At 44.7% G+C, this 15231-nt stretch overlaps 1 protein-coding gene across 1 annotated transcript in view; it reads left to right on the top strand.

Annotated features, from left to right (window-relative positions):
* The first annotated feature begins 237 nt into the window (after positions 1-237).
* Positions 238-15231, top strand: part of trmt9b (tRNA methyltransferase 9B) — a 169309-nt gene continuing 154315 nt past the window's right edge. The window contains exon 1 of the mRNA XM_041198589.1: positions 238-470. Within this exon, the coding sequence (XP_041054523.1) occupies positions 459-470 (12 nt within the window). The 5' untranslated portion in view covers positions 238-458. The remainder of the gene's footprint in view (positions 471-15231) is intronic.

Below are 15231 nucleotides of genomic sequence, written 5' to 3' on the forward strand. Positions count from 1 at the left end.
ATTTTCACCGCATCCACTATCTCTGCCATTTCCACTCCTCCACTTATCTGCATTCCCTTCCTCAGTAAACACTGATACAAAGTACTCTTTAAGTATTCTAATCTTGCCCTGCACTTCTAAGCTCGACAGTACATTAATACCCCTTGTCTATTTTTATTCTTTAAAATAATGAAGGAATTTGATAGGACAGATACAGGGAAACTATTTCTGCTGTTGGGACAATCCAAAGCGAGTGGGCATATTCTCAAAATTAGAGCTAGATCATTTAGGAAATCAGGAAGCATTTTTTCACACAAAGGAAAACGGAAATCTAGAACTCATTCCCCAAAAGGATGTGGATGCATATAGAAACTTTGAAGCCTGAAATCAACAGACTTCTGTTAGTGAAAGGTATCAAGAGATATGGAACAAAGATGGATAAATAGAGTTGAGGCACGGATCAACCATAATTTAATAGAATGGCAGAGCAGGTAAGAAGGGGATGTTATAAAAAAACAAGGTAAATAAGCTAACCTAAGCTAGTTCATTTGCAGCTATCACTCCATTTGGACAGAATTTTCTTTTTAAATTTAAAAACAAATGTATTCTGGTTATCTTCTTAGCAAACTGGGGCACAGCAGCCACCAATTCCATTGCTCGGTTGACCCACTTACAGGCATAGGAGAGAAGTCGCAATGGTGCATAATTTTGTTTTAAATGAGCAATGAATACAGTGTGTGTTTTTGTTCCAAGCCTATATGTCTGTTCTGATTAGAATGCGAAGCTGTTGGCTGGTGGTAGCTGATAAAAGGAAAGCTCATGTTTATGATTTTGAGGGTGATGATTTCTGTCTTTGAAAATGAAATATAAGTATTTCTACAGAATATAATTTTTCATGCTTTGCTCATTGTTCTGCTGCATCTGCTCTACTGATTTCAAGGTTAATGATGAATGGCCAGGTTGCAAGCAGAGGGAAGGGAAACGGCTGTGGCTGTTCTGTGTTAAAATCATCAGCAATTGCAGGGATAATAATTGGTATTTTTGTGCTATAGCACAAAAGTTGTTTATCTGGTAGAAAATCTCTCAGCCTCAGCTGGAGAAAGACAACAAGATGGAAGCTAAAATGAAGCTTAATTGGCTAATTAAAATTGTAGCTCAGCTACATCAGTAAACTTCATTATTAAACAAAAGGAATCAGCACTGAATTCATTTAGCAGCTCCATTCAAAAGAGAAATATTTAATGTGGAAAGAGGGTCATGATACTTATTAGCTGAATAGAAATTATTACTAGCCTAATCATTTTTTCTATGCACTCATCAAGGTGACGAATGACAGTGCTGGAGAGTGGATCATTTTTTCCTATTTTATATCCAAATGACTTTGCAAGGCATTCTTAGATAAGAATACTGCATAAATCATTGGGAAAATATCATTCAGTTACCTGAAATAGCACAGCTTTTACCAGGCTTATAGTATAGAATGATGCCCAACTTACACACGAGAAAGAGAACATAACAGACATTTAAACATTAATTACCTTCTTTTTCAAAGACCCATAACTGTGGATGAATGCTCAGGATGTCTTCGAGCTTTGAATTTTGCCTCAATCGATTTCCCTGGCATTTAATCATAGACTGACATAGACAACCTACAAACCTAACACTTTGGATTTTCATACGCATATTATGGCTATGCTATGGTCTTCATTAAATACCCAAACTACACGACATTTCTTTACTCTCTTATTCCCCCCATCCCTAGTCTGTTAAAGGCGCAGGCTCCCAATGGGGTGCAGCTGCACAGGTAGTGCCGACTCTCCAACATTATATCCAAGTAGGCACGTGGGAACATAAATGGCGAATGCCCATAGTTCATTTCACAGTAACGGGCCATCACAGCCAAGCCGTATGCAATATTCAGACGGGCATACGCTCGCTCAGAACGGAATTTCGTTGTCCTGGTGTGGGTCTTGATGGCAGACAAGGAAGTGGGTGCTATTTCCACTCATGGCGGGAATGGCTGACTGACTGTCATTATATGGCAGCCGGCCAATAAATACGGTGGAGGCGTGGTTCCCGGCTAATTAGGTGGGCAGAAAATTGTTGAACTCGTCATCAGTTGACAGAGCCAGAGGACTGGGTGCTATTTTTAAAGGACACTCAAACATGCCTCCTTCAGCCTGTGTGCTGCAGAGCCTCAGGATCATCACCTTGACTTCTAATCTCATTTTACATCTCTGACATGGAACCCCGGGATTGGATGTTCTCCTCCCCACCAATGGCATCAGGGGACCCTACCACCTGACCAAGGTTGTTTGGATGGAGATTGCAATAGAGATTAGCAGCTGTGGGATCCACTGGTAGGAAACAGGGTAATGATGTCCGCATCACCATGGTGAGCACACTGATGACTTTAGATCAATGTGGCTGTCATGAGGGTAGCAAGCTGTATCTTTCAGCAAGGTGGTGGAGTTGACCGGGAGGGGAGGTAGGGGGGTGGGGGCGAATGAATTGTAAGCAGCAGATGCAGCATGAAGCCTGCATGGATGTGGGCCAAAATTCATAGGCTCACACTTCCATCATAGTCCAAGTGGCATAAGAGTGCGAATGTGGACCAGTAAGAAACATAGAAACATAGAAAATAGGAGCAGGAGTATGTCATTCCACCTTTCAAGCCTGCTTCGCTATTCAATGTGATCATGGCTGACCTTCTATCTGAACACCGTATTCCCGCTCTCTCCCCATACCCCTTGATGCCTTTAGAGTCCAGAAATCTATCCACTTCCTTCTTAAATATACAGTAAAGTCCCACCGTTTGTGAGGGCTACATTCGAGGGAAGCCTCGCAAACGGCGAAATCACGAACGACGAGTGTACTTTACAATGGAGTCAATTAGATAGGTTCCAGCCATCCTAAAATTTTATATGTAGAAAGGATCAAAGGCAAGAAAAAAACTAAGGGCAAAATTGCCCATGCCCATTAGCGTCAGGCGTGTTCGGTGGTGTGAGAGGGCAATATGGCGAGAAGCCAAAAATTGGTTACACGACGTTGTGAAACCAGTTTGTGATCGTCTGCTCTGCTCATCGATGGTGGGCTGCGTTCCCCGCCATCTGACATTAGGAACGTCATTGTAATTCATCAAAATATCATTATAAGGCCAGCCCACCGGACTCATACCCCAACCCCAGCTGGATCGTCTGTCCATGTCGTCAGGAAAACGGACTGGTGCAGAACACGACCTGACAATTGTGACATGCAAAAGTTGGGACTTACCGTCAGGGCCTTGCTCACATCGCAGACATCCAAGGAGCAGGACATGCTGGAGCCCGACAGCAACAGAATCCTGGAGGAACGTCCATGGAATGCTGGGTGGATTCTTATGGGCATGGCTCTGCTGCGAAGCAGCCCACGGAAGATGGAAAGTCCCTGTTGATGCTCACAATAGATGATGGTCAAGGGGATGGGAAAGGAAGGCATAGGATCGACTGAGAGAGGAACAGGAGCCCCGGGGGGGTGAGCTTGGGAGGGAGGGGAATGAAGGTGCTAGGGGTTGAGGTTGGGGGGAGGGAGTATGGGGGAAAGAGCAGGTAACAGGTGGGAAAATGGAAACTTGGGGGTAGGTGTATGGAGTTGGAAGTTGTAAGGGAAGGAGTCTGGTGGGGGGAAGGAGTGCGGAGAAGGGAAGGAGTCCGGGGGAGGAAGGAGTGCAGAGAGGAGAGGGCATCCAGGGGAGGAAGGAGTGTGGGTAGGTGAACGAGTAAGGGTTGATGAAGAAGTAAGAGAGGAGGGAGCGGGAAGGAATAAAGCTGGAGGAAGAAGTGAGTGCATCTGAGGGAGTCAGGATGGGGGAAGGAGTAAGGCTGGAAGAAGAAGTGAGACTGGAGGAAGAGGTAAAGCTGGAGGAAGGAGTTGAAGGGGAAAGGACTAAGCCGGGGTGTGGGAGTCCGGAGTGGGGTGTGGGAAGACTAAGGGGGGGGGCGTGGTGTTTCCGGGGTGGGAAGGTGTCCTGGAGGGGAAGGGGTCCGGAGGGTGGGAAGGGGTCCGGAGGTGAACACATGAGGGAGGGGCCTGATGGCTTCATGACTGCCTCCTGGTATGAGGGAATGGTAAGAATGACCAAGGGCAGAGTAAGGCGGTAGGGTGGGAGTTTGAGGGCTCGAAGGTAGTGGCAGAAGGGACTGTGAGAGTGGTTGGTGGGGACTCAGACACAGACACGGGCCCAGGAAATGGGAAGTAGGAGGTCAGGGTGGTGAATGCGGATGGGGGAGGGGTTTTCTGGAAGAATGGGAATGTACATGTACACCTGGACATCCCCAAAGGAAAAGAGTTGTGGCTGGCAGGTCATGGAGGGGAGGTGGAAGGTGATGCCAGTGGGATCAACTGTGATGGGGGAAAGTAAATGGGTGCCTGAGGGAGGTAAAAAAGACAGGGGAGCTGACGAAAAATCGAATCCAGACCATGCCATCCAAATTGAAAGTGAAACTCGAGTCGCGATGGGTGAGATCTGGTGCTGCATGGGAGTGTGATTAGCAGGTGGGCGGAGATGCAAGTCAGCTCAGAGGGTCAACTGAAAGCGAACCCTAGCAGGCAACATAGAAAATGCTTAGTACATTGAGGTATGATATGTGAAGGATCCGTGTGCGTGGGAGAGTGCTTGCATGAGGCTCCGAAAGGCCCTGCTACAAACATACTTCTCCATCCAGAATCACTTACTGGTCAGCTGCTCCCTCTACAGTGACAGAGGGCGAGGTTGAGGGGCTTACAGACAGAGGGGACTCAGGGGGTGAGGACAGCCTCTGAGATTCTTGAGTGGATGACCCAGGGGTTTCCAGCTGCTGCTCCTCCTCGCTTAGGGTGCCCGGGACCCCAGCCTGACTCCTTGAGGGGAAGAAGCACCTGGAGGGACATCGAGCTGCCCCGTTTCCCTCTCGCATTGCCACTGCAGGAACTCACCCATGACTCCTGCGATGGAGTGAAGGTTTGTACACACCTCTGTGTTCTGCTGGACCAGGGTCTCCATGGCATCTGCCATCCTCCCCATGACACCTCCATATGCTCACATATGGCACTACTTTATCAGAGAACGGGCAGATGCACTCCTCCGACTCACGTGCCACTCTGCTGAGGGCTTCCAACAATTCTGCGTGATGTTCCCCCGCCTTCTGCTGACTCTCCATGATGAGTTGGAAGGCCAAATCCAGAGGCTTGTCATCTGACTTGGACCTCACAGATGCCTGATCCCCAGAAGTCCTCCGAGAGCTGGGAAGCTCGCATGTGCCTGTGCGGTGACCACCATATTGTCAACCCAAGCCTGCCCTAGATCTAGGTCCCACTTAAGTGTGTGTCTCTGCACTGGTGCAGGGTGTGGGTGAGTGCAGTAATGGGTCTTCCAGGCTGCTTATTTTCAGCTCTTCAGTGGAGGAGGTGTCCTCTTTGCTGGAGGTGAGGACCTGGATGGAGTTGAGGGACTGGCTGACTGAGGGGGTAGCTCGATTGGCAGAGATCCCTGTGAACCAAAATAGAGATAATTAGTGCATGGCAGCAGAGTCAAAACCAGGAGAGAGAGTACTCACAGTTGCATTGAGAGGGGGATGATGTGGTGCAGGATCCTCACTTGGGTGTTCGCCACTGATCTCGCTGTCACCGCAGGCATAATTCATGTCCTCAAAAGTCAGTGCGATGGCACACTCTTCAAATGTGTGCCACTCCACCCCCAGTCTGGGACCTCTCCCTTCCGATGTGAGCAGGCTTCTCATGCATGAAAACAGATTGAGAGAGTGTGAGCAGGAACATGGCACTGTGTGGAATGTTTGTGTGGTGTACAGAGCCATGGACGGGATAAGGACGTGAGCTCAAGAGGATATGAGCTTGATGGAGATGTGAGGGTGTGTGTGAGAGCTCGTGGTGTTGTCCCTTGAGGTGTGAGGATCTATGGATGTGTGATGGGTTTGAGTGTGTGAATTGAGAGTGATGAGAAGAATGAATTATCTTGGCGGAATGGATGAGACCATTCATCCTTTTTCAGTACTGGGTGGCTGTCCTCTTTTGCAGGGCATTGGCACTGACCACTGCTGCCACCGCCTCCCAAGCCAGATTAGTGAGGTTGCTGTCCATCCTGTGGCCAGAGCGGGGGGGTAGACAACATCATGGCGAGACTCCACTGCATCCAAAAGGCACTGGAGGGACGCGTCATTGAACCTGGGGGCTGCAGTCTTTTTGCCTTTCAGGGCCATGTCTTCTTTGCAGCCGTCCTGGGCTGGAAGCACTGAGAAGTGTGTGTGCATCTGCACTTTAAATATGGCGCCAGGCGTGATGAAGCGGCGAAGTGATGGCGTGGTAGGCGAATGAGAGCCCGCCCGCCTTGAAAACAGTGTGTTGCCCTGGAATGAATAATATAATGCGGCGGGTTTGGGACGATAAAATGTGAGAAGTCACCATTGCGGCCGGCAGGTAAAATGTTGTTTTACCTGCCCGCAACCCCGCTTAGTGCAAATCTGAGATGGTTTTAATAGATTTTTAACAAGTTTAAAGAGAAATTTACTGGAGAAATTGTTTTATAAAACAAAGAAAATGTAAAATATGTCACATTTATGGCACTTTACTTGAGAGTGAAGGTGGACTGCAATCGGGGCCATGGGGATTTCTGAATACATACAAGATTCTGAATGGGCTTGACAGGGTAGTCACTGAGAAGCTGTTTCTGCTTTCTAGGGAATCTAGAATATGGGGGCACAGTCTCAGGATAAGGGGTCAATCATTTAGGACTGGGATGAGGAGAAATTTCTTCTCTCAATAGGTTGTGAACCTTTGGAATTCTCTACTCAGAGGGTAGGGGGTGCTCCATCACTGAATATATTTAAGGCTGAGATGGACAGAGTTTTGGTCTCTCAGGCAATCAAGGGATATAGAAAATGGGTAGGAAAGTGGAGTTGAAATCCAGGATCAACCATGTTCATACTAAATGGTGGAGTAGTCTCAAAGGGCCATATGGTCTACTCCTGCTCTTGTCTCTTGTGTTCTTGTTTTCTTGAGTTCCTCCTTGCAATGCTTCTCAGCCTCCTCTCCCCTCTTCCAAATAAACTTCCAAGTGGTGACAAGCAGCTCCAACTCACTCGTCTTCTACTTTGAGGACTAGCGCACCTGCTCACTGCCAGCTTTAACCAGTCATGAAAGTTAAGGCCTCTGATTCCTGTCCATTGAATTGCTAAAACATGTGGTTTAATGAGTATTCATTGCATACAAAACTATTTAAAATTACCATGCCGTCAGTATTTCCTTGCTGTTCCCTCCCCACTGCTGGGATAAGTCAATGCTTCCATCCCAATAACACTAATCAAAGTCCCCACCTGCTCCTTTCCCCATTCCATCAACCATCATTAAATTTGGCCCTCACACTCTCTTTTCAGACTGTTCACTGAACCACGATCAGGTGTGAGTTTTCTTTTGCTTTATAGGTCATTTAAACTAAGTTGAACAGTTGCTTGGTAGTACAGAATATGAATATTGCAGAAAAGAGAGATATGTTGCACTCGTCGGGACAAATGCAAGAATGCCAAATTTCAAACAATCACAACAATTTATACTGCAAGAGGAAGAGTGCTGATTGGCTGACAAGTTGACTCTGATTGGCCGATTCGTCGCCAATGAGAAAGCAACAGGAAACTATAGACTCCTTTACTGATGGTGTGAGTTGAACTGCTTGAGGCTGAGACTCTAATGGGAGCGTTCTCACATGCATTTCAAAGTGAGTTGCGGAGACTTCCTTGTGCTCAGGCGGCCTCACAATCGTATTTGGAAATCTTGCTCCCTCCTCATCTGCCCATGCAATACCAGCAGGATGACAACCTCTTGGGCTGCCCAAGCACTTACTAACTGTTTTCCCTGCAACCTGTACTGACCCGATGTCACCTTTATGCCAATAGTCACAGGCTCCTCTGCTCTGTTCTCTCTTTTGTGGGGTCCATTGAATTTCCGGGGCCAGCCGTGATGGGCTTCCCGTTGTGTTGCCATTTCCATCCACCAGGTCTGCTCCTAATCCAGCATGTAGCCCTTGCACCAAAATCTCTCAATGAGTTCTAGAACAAATTTAATGATGTATGGCTGGATCAGGTGGGTTCCCAGGGCTGCCCTCCACCCCACCCGAGTGAGACATGCCAGTGCCAGGAATGGTGCTGGGAAACAGGCATGCCGGATGGCACAAGTATTTTCATCCCCACCCGCCTCCATTCCCAACCTTGGTGGGACCTTAAATATCCTGCCCTTAGATTTTTTTCTAATATTCAGCAGAGCTTAAACGGAGGTGAGGCAAGAAAGGTGGCATTATATGGTGAAAGCTCATTCTACAAAAAATAATTGACAATGATTATCAAATTAAAAGTACCTCTGCATCACGAAATCCAAGACAAAACAATTTAAAATGTTTGTCTATAAATGTATTTATATATTTAGATACTTTGGATAAATTATGTAGAATATTAATAGTTATTGAGGGAAATAGATATGTAAAAGACAGAATTTTCACTCAGAAACAAACATTAAGACAAAATAAATAGGGGATGCATGATGCAGCAGATTAATTCACTGCCCTTTCAAGAGTGGAGTCACTATTCCAAACCAGCTCAGACTGCTAGAATGTAAGGCTCTGTCTCGGTCAGTTGTAGGGGTCTTAGGAGAGAACTAATTTGCAGGATTATGGGGAAGTAGCCAAAGTGTGGGATTAAATTAGAGAGTTCTTTCAAAGCATCAGCACAGGCACATTGTGCCAGATGGTGTCCTTCTGTTCTATAACGTTCTGACTCTGGCAAGAATTTTGTCAACAGCGTGCCATTCCCAATGTCATAACCAGGACTGTGTAACACTTGTGCTTTCGCTCTTTTAGCCATTTCTCACGTGATTATAGTTCAAATTATATGTGCCAGCAGTGTGCATGCAGAACACATTTGATTTAACAGCAGGGGAAGCTTTTCATTGGTGAAACCTGGCGTCTGCTGACAATGCTATGTCTACGGGTGGCCTATTAAAGCGACCCTGGTCAAGCAGGGAGGCTCTGCATCACAGCCACAACTTTCCTGCCCGATTACATTGCCATTAACATAAGACTTGGGAGCAAACAGGTGGCATGGCTGTTTTTCAAAATTAAATTTCATTTGTAAATATTTCGCAACACATTATTTTCACTTTATTCATGGGTGCAACATCGGTATTTGCTGAGACTAGCTGGGTCAGAAAGCTAAATGTACTGGCACACCTCATGATTGGCACGTATTGATGGTTACAGGGGAGCTAGGCACATTTCCATTATTGTGGAAGAAACAATGATGTGTTTTTGCATTTATCCTTTATTGAATGTTCACGCTAATGGCCAGTGTCATACTTGCCACTCTGTGGGACCTGGGTGACTTGCTGCCAGCGCCAACTGGCCTTCCCTTCTATGCATTGTAAAGGGCATTGTCCAAGAGCAATCTCAGTGGGGATAATTGAAATGTTGTCAGTGAACTCAAAGCCCTGTAAGGAATCTGCCAGCCAACACCCTGACATTGACACACATTTGGGTGGTACAGACATTGCCCTTTATGCCCTTCATTTTTTTACCTTGATGGACTGTCCCCACCATCCACCCCCACCATACCAATGACACCAGGCCCTTACCACTTCACTCCTCCATGTCCACGACCTGACCCTCTGTCCTCCCCTGGATCCCTCTTCCACTCCTCCATGTTCCCGGTCCACTCCTCAACCCCCTGCTGACTTTATCTTAAGGTGGGATGTAATTAAAGAAATTTTACACTAATGAGTATTCATGGCATGCAAATATATTACAAGTAGGAACCTGCCATAGGCCAGGGTAATGCTCAACATGGTACAAACACACCACTGACTTGATTTCTACATTTCAACCCGCTGTTAAGAAATCAAAATTTCCCATCCCACTGAATTAAGTCACCCCAAAAACCATGTTTCCCATCCTAGAGGGGTCCAGTATATCCCTTCCTCTATATGTGAAATAGGTTTGGGCAGTCTAACCCAAGTACTGATGGCATGGGCCACAACACAAACCAGCCCCAATTCAGCATTAAACTGTCAATCTCACTGAGAGGAACCAAAAAGCGGACAGGTAGGGCAATGGAATATTATATTGTGCAGCACTAATTTCCATTCAGAAAAGGAAGCTATTGCTATTGCCTGAATTGGAAACATGATCCAATTCTCATCTCCAACATTGTTCATTTTACAAGTGTGAATTTGCATCAAAGTTTTAATGAATGTTATATTTATATTGTATCATTTATTATCATGGGCAGGATTTTATGTGTTGGTGAGAGGGGGCAGGGCTCGCTCACCAACAGGTAAGATCACGCGCGGTGATGACGGAGGGAGCTCCCGACATCACCGTGCTCCATTTACATTTTCAGGAAGGCGGGGGTGCAGTGAAATCAGCTGCGCACCCGCTGACCTGTCAATGGCCAATTGAGGCCATTGACAGGGTCAATTAAGTAATTAAAGGACCTTCCCAACCAACCTTAATGTTGGCGAGCAGGCCAGGAGCCCCGGCGGGAACTAGAAATAACATGAGGCGGGATGAGGTTTCATGTAGGCTTTAAAAAATTTTAATAAATGTTTTGTAAAAATTATGGACATGTCCCAACTTATGTGACACTGTCATATGAGGGGACATGTTAGGGAAATTTTATTTTTCTATTTTTATCTTTTTTACATTTACAGCCGATCTCCCTGAGGCTGCACTTAGCCTCAATTATAGCACATCAGGGAGATGAGGGTGCTCTTTCGTGCACATGCGCGGAAGAGCGCACTCTCGATTATGGGATCCCCCACCCCCACCCGCACAGGGGACGCATAGCGCTTCTGTGCGGACGTCACGCTGGGCAGTCCTTAATTGGCCCTCCCACATAAAATGGCACTGCGCCTCTGATCGGGGGAGCCGATCGGAAGCGTGCCTGTGTGCGCCCACCTTTCAACCTCCCTCCACCGACGGAGGGAAAATTCAGACCCAAGTGTTTATAGAACTAGCGACTAATTATGCATTGCTTTTTTATGTTCTTGGTACAGTCGATTTTAGGTATTTATTTTTATGTACAATAACCTTTTTTTCACTATTTTTCTTTTTTTACTATTTTAATTTACTATTTAAATTTTCTTTACTGGCTTTTGTTAAAAAGCTAGTAACGGTAGCTATGTTATAACATGTCATGCTTAAAGTGCAGCCTATAAAACATGAGTCTTTAAATGTATATCAACACTCCTGCCCTTCAGATGTGGACTCATGCTGAAATATAGTTTCACAGCAGCAGTTGGCCTCCACTCCCTTGCCAAAGGGGGCCAACCTTCATGTGTGAACCTGCACAATGAATGTCTCAGCTGCGGGGAAGTCACAGCTGAGGATAATCCTATTCACAGGATGTCATTGCAAAGCAGCCGGAGAGAGGAACCCTCACTGATTATTACTTTCCTTATTTCAAGGGTGCTGAGGCCAATTATAGCACTTCTTCTTCTGCCCAGCTGTGATTAGCTCATTCAGCACAGTTCAAGGCTGCTCATACCTTCTGGTCTCTATCCTTAATGCCACACCTGGCAGTGCCAGACCAATTTAACGCTTTTTTTAAACACATCTCTTTTTTTTTTAGCACCAATTGAAATGTGTTTAATTAAACTGGTAATTATATATGCAGTGTTAGATGTAACAAATGAAATGCAAGGTATGTTCTTAGCTAGCTGACACAGTTTATACATTACTGTACCATGCTTTGTATTGTGTCCTGCAGTGGGTCCAGATTTAGAACAAAGTAGGATAGGCTATATGCAAGATTAAATTTTAAAGCATCCATTTTGAAAGAAAAAAATTAGCATGGATTCTACTTATCTGCATGTACTAGCATTGTATACTTGGACACATACCATATGGATTACTTAGAATAATGCATCTGAAAACTCAAAAGATTATGTTCTATACACACACATACATGCATATATGTATCAATAAATATATATTATTTTAGAATTGGAAAATGAAGTATTTATATTTAACTTTCTGAATTAAGCAAATGCAGTAAAAAGAGAAGAAAACAACTTTATAAATCTAAACCAAACACAGTAATAATGCTTTGTCCTCTTTAAACTAAACTGCATTAAACAATTGGTCTGTAAATTTGGGATAAAAATTGATGCTATTCTGTTCAAAAATGCACTTAAATAGTTGTTTTCGGTATGAAAAAAGCAAAGGAACAGAACTGTAAAATTCTGCCCTAATGTGGTTTCGTAAACATATCAAAATGCAGAATTCCAAGCTCCTCGTTTCCAAATTGGCACTCAAGGATACAACAAAATGCATCACTATTGCTGCTTTGTCAGTGGTGGGATTGTTACCAATGTCATTGTGTTATATTCATACCTGCGTGTAGAAGATATGTTTTTGCACGTGTATTACTGCACATTGTAACACTTCCACTTACTGAGCCTCCCACCTACTGAGAAAGAGAAGATAAGCAAGCTGGCACTGCAGAGCATCCATATGTCAGGAAGAATCAGGATGCTGCCAATTCTCTGCCTTATACTTTAAACTTCACATTAAGCTCTACAATTCAGCAATGCCTTCAATGAAATAGATGACATTTCAAATCCTGGGAATCCAAGAATGATCAAGAAAATATTTACCGCTGGGTCATAATCACAGTGATGGGGCTTTAGCAACCACTCAGCTTACTTTAACAAGAAACAAAGTTGAATTTAGGAGTTAACTACATTCAATTATTTTGCTATATATTTTATTAAATGTTATGCAAAGTAAAACAAACAGGCAATCGCTTGTTATCTAGCCCTCCTCACAGCGTGCAAGATAGTGACCCTGGCTGCCCCACCACCACACACTGAGACAAAATCAGCCCCATATTGAATGAAAAAACCTACAGACAACTCCTGCATGCAAAATTATCCAATTGTTCTCCACCCTTTCATTCTTTTGTCCTTTCCTCTCCCATCGCTTCCTCTCCTCTCCTCAAATTCCCCCTCACATCTCCTCCTTTCCTCCTCTCCCAACATAAGTTCTCAGGGCACACTACTGTCATTTCAATCTTAAAATGTATCCATTTACATTAACTCTTTTTTTCTGTCCCTAAGCATCTCTCTATCCATGTGACTGTGTTCCCTTTTAAAACTATTGTGTCTTAATTTTCATTCTAGTGGTAGATTTTTCACCCATTGAGAAGGTCACCTCCAAAATTGCAGCACTTCTACAGTACTGAACTGAAAATGCCAACCTAGATTTTGTGCTCAGGTCCTGGAGTGCAAATTGGAATCAGAATTATTGGACTCAAACAGCACAGTGGTACCAGCTGTGCCAAGCTGACACCAGTCCAGTTTATTAATCAATAAAACTGCCCTCAGCTCAACTGTGCACATGGCATGCAAATAGATCTAAATAGGGGAATTCAGAAGCACTGCAATACCTTCAAATTAGAGTAGTTTAGATTCAGCAGCTTCAGAGCTCATCACTATCGATCAGAAACCTTCATCCTGTGTTTCTGCATCCACAGGAAATGCTGATCTGGTTTAACCTGTGTCTATTCTTAGCACTACAGATTTTCCTTTATTCATGATGATTCGTCTATTTGTCCTGACATTGTTACATTTCTGCTGATCTCACCTCAATGCCAAGTTATTCAATGATATCAGTAAACATACCTGTTTAAGACAGAGATGAGAGCACATTAATAAAGTGAGGGTGTAAATCTCTGTCAGCTCAAAGTAAGAAAAGATGCCAAGCCAAAAGAAGAAAAGAAAATTAGCAGGAGTTCCAAAATAAGCTGCACTTTCATCTTCCTACTAAGCTCAGAATGTCATCTGTGGTATGGAAAGATAACAAGATGAAATACTAAAAAGGAAATAAAATGACAAGCATTACCTACCCATTCTATATATGTAGCTAACATTATCATTGTTAACAAAATGTAACATATGAAAACCCCAATTTTATTGCCTATTAAGTTATAAAATGCTGCACATATACATCGATGGTGTAAGAAACATTTGCTCCATTCTTGTAAAATGGCTAATTCCAATTCTGACCAAGGTACTTTTTACTTCAACTATAATGGTTGACCAACTGGGGATGCAGATTTTCCTACTGCTTTCAGTATCTTTAAACAAAAACAAAAAAGCAACTTTTATTTATGTAGCATAATGATACATCCTAAGGCACCGCACATGAACATTATAAAGCAAAATATGACAAGGGCCACATAAGGAGATATTAGGTCAGATGACTAAAAGCTTGGTAAAAGAAATAGGTTTTAAAGAGTGTCTTAAAAGTGGAAAGTGAGGTAGCGAGGGGGAAGATTTAGTGAGGCAGTTTCAGAGTTTTGGGTTGGGCAGCTGAAAGTTAAAACGGTAATACCATTATTAAACCATCAGCCATAAATGGCTTGCCTCTCCATATCAAAATTAGTTTGTGTCAGCTTTTCAGTAAAGTACCATGTGCGAAATTTTATGCTGGTGGGGATTTTATAATCCCGCCAAAGTCAATGGCCAGGATTTTCCATGTCCACAAATGCTGGGCAAGTTCTGTGGCGTGAGCAGACGATATGGTGAGTAGGCCAAAAATCAGTTTCATGACATAGTGAAACCAATTTGTGACCGTCCACTCCGCCCGTCGATGGTGGGCTGCCTTTCCCGCCATCGGACACCAGGAACCTCATTGTAATACATCAGCATATCATTATAAGGCCAGCCCACCGGACTCCTCCCCCAGCACCAAATCATCCGCCCACTTTGGGGGCCAAAAAATGTCGAAGTATTTCACAACAGCACATAAATGACGTGCACCTGGCAGGCTGCACTTTGCTCCGGACTTCAAGGTTTGTTTGCCTAACTTGCTTCAGTCAGCACTTACAGTCATCAGTGCCAGGTTTCACAGACAGCACCACATCACTTTTAGGGGAATCACGGGTAGGTCTCTACCTACCAGATCAGCCATATGCGGGTGGCTTTTCAATGGCTGCAGTGCAAGGTCTTGGCTGGGGAAGGGGGTGGAGTGGCCTCAGGCAAGGGAAGAGGCTGCAGGACGAGGGCTGTGCTGGGGAAGGAGGATATCCCAGGGTGTGTGTGGAGGCACATGTTGATCTGTGCAAGTGGCCTCAAGATGATGAGGGCTGAGGAGGCAGTCTCCAGAGGAGACGAGGCCAGATGGACATGTGAGGGTATGTGTACGAGAATGGGTGGTGATGTCCCTTGAGCTGGTGA

This window comes from Carcharodon carcharias, chromosome 11 (assembly GCF_017639515.1).
Source record: "Carcharodon carcharias isolate sCarCar2 chromosome 11, sCarCar2.pri, whole genome shotgun sequence".
In the NCBI taxonomy this organism is placed as follows: Eukaryota; Metazoa; Chordata; class Chondrichthyes; order Lamniformes; family Lamnidae; genus Carcharodon; species Carcharodon carcharias.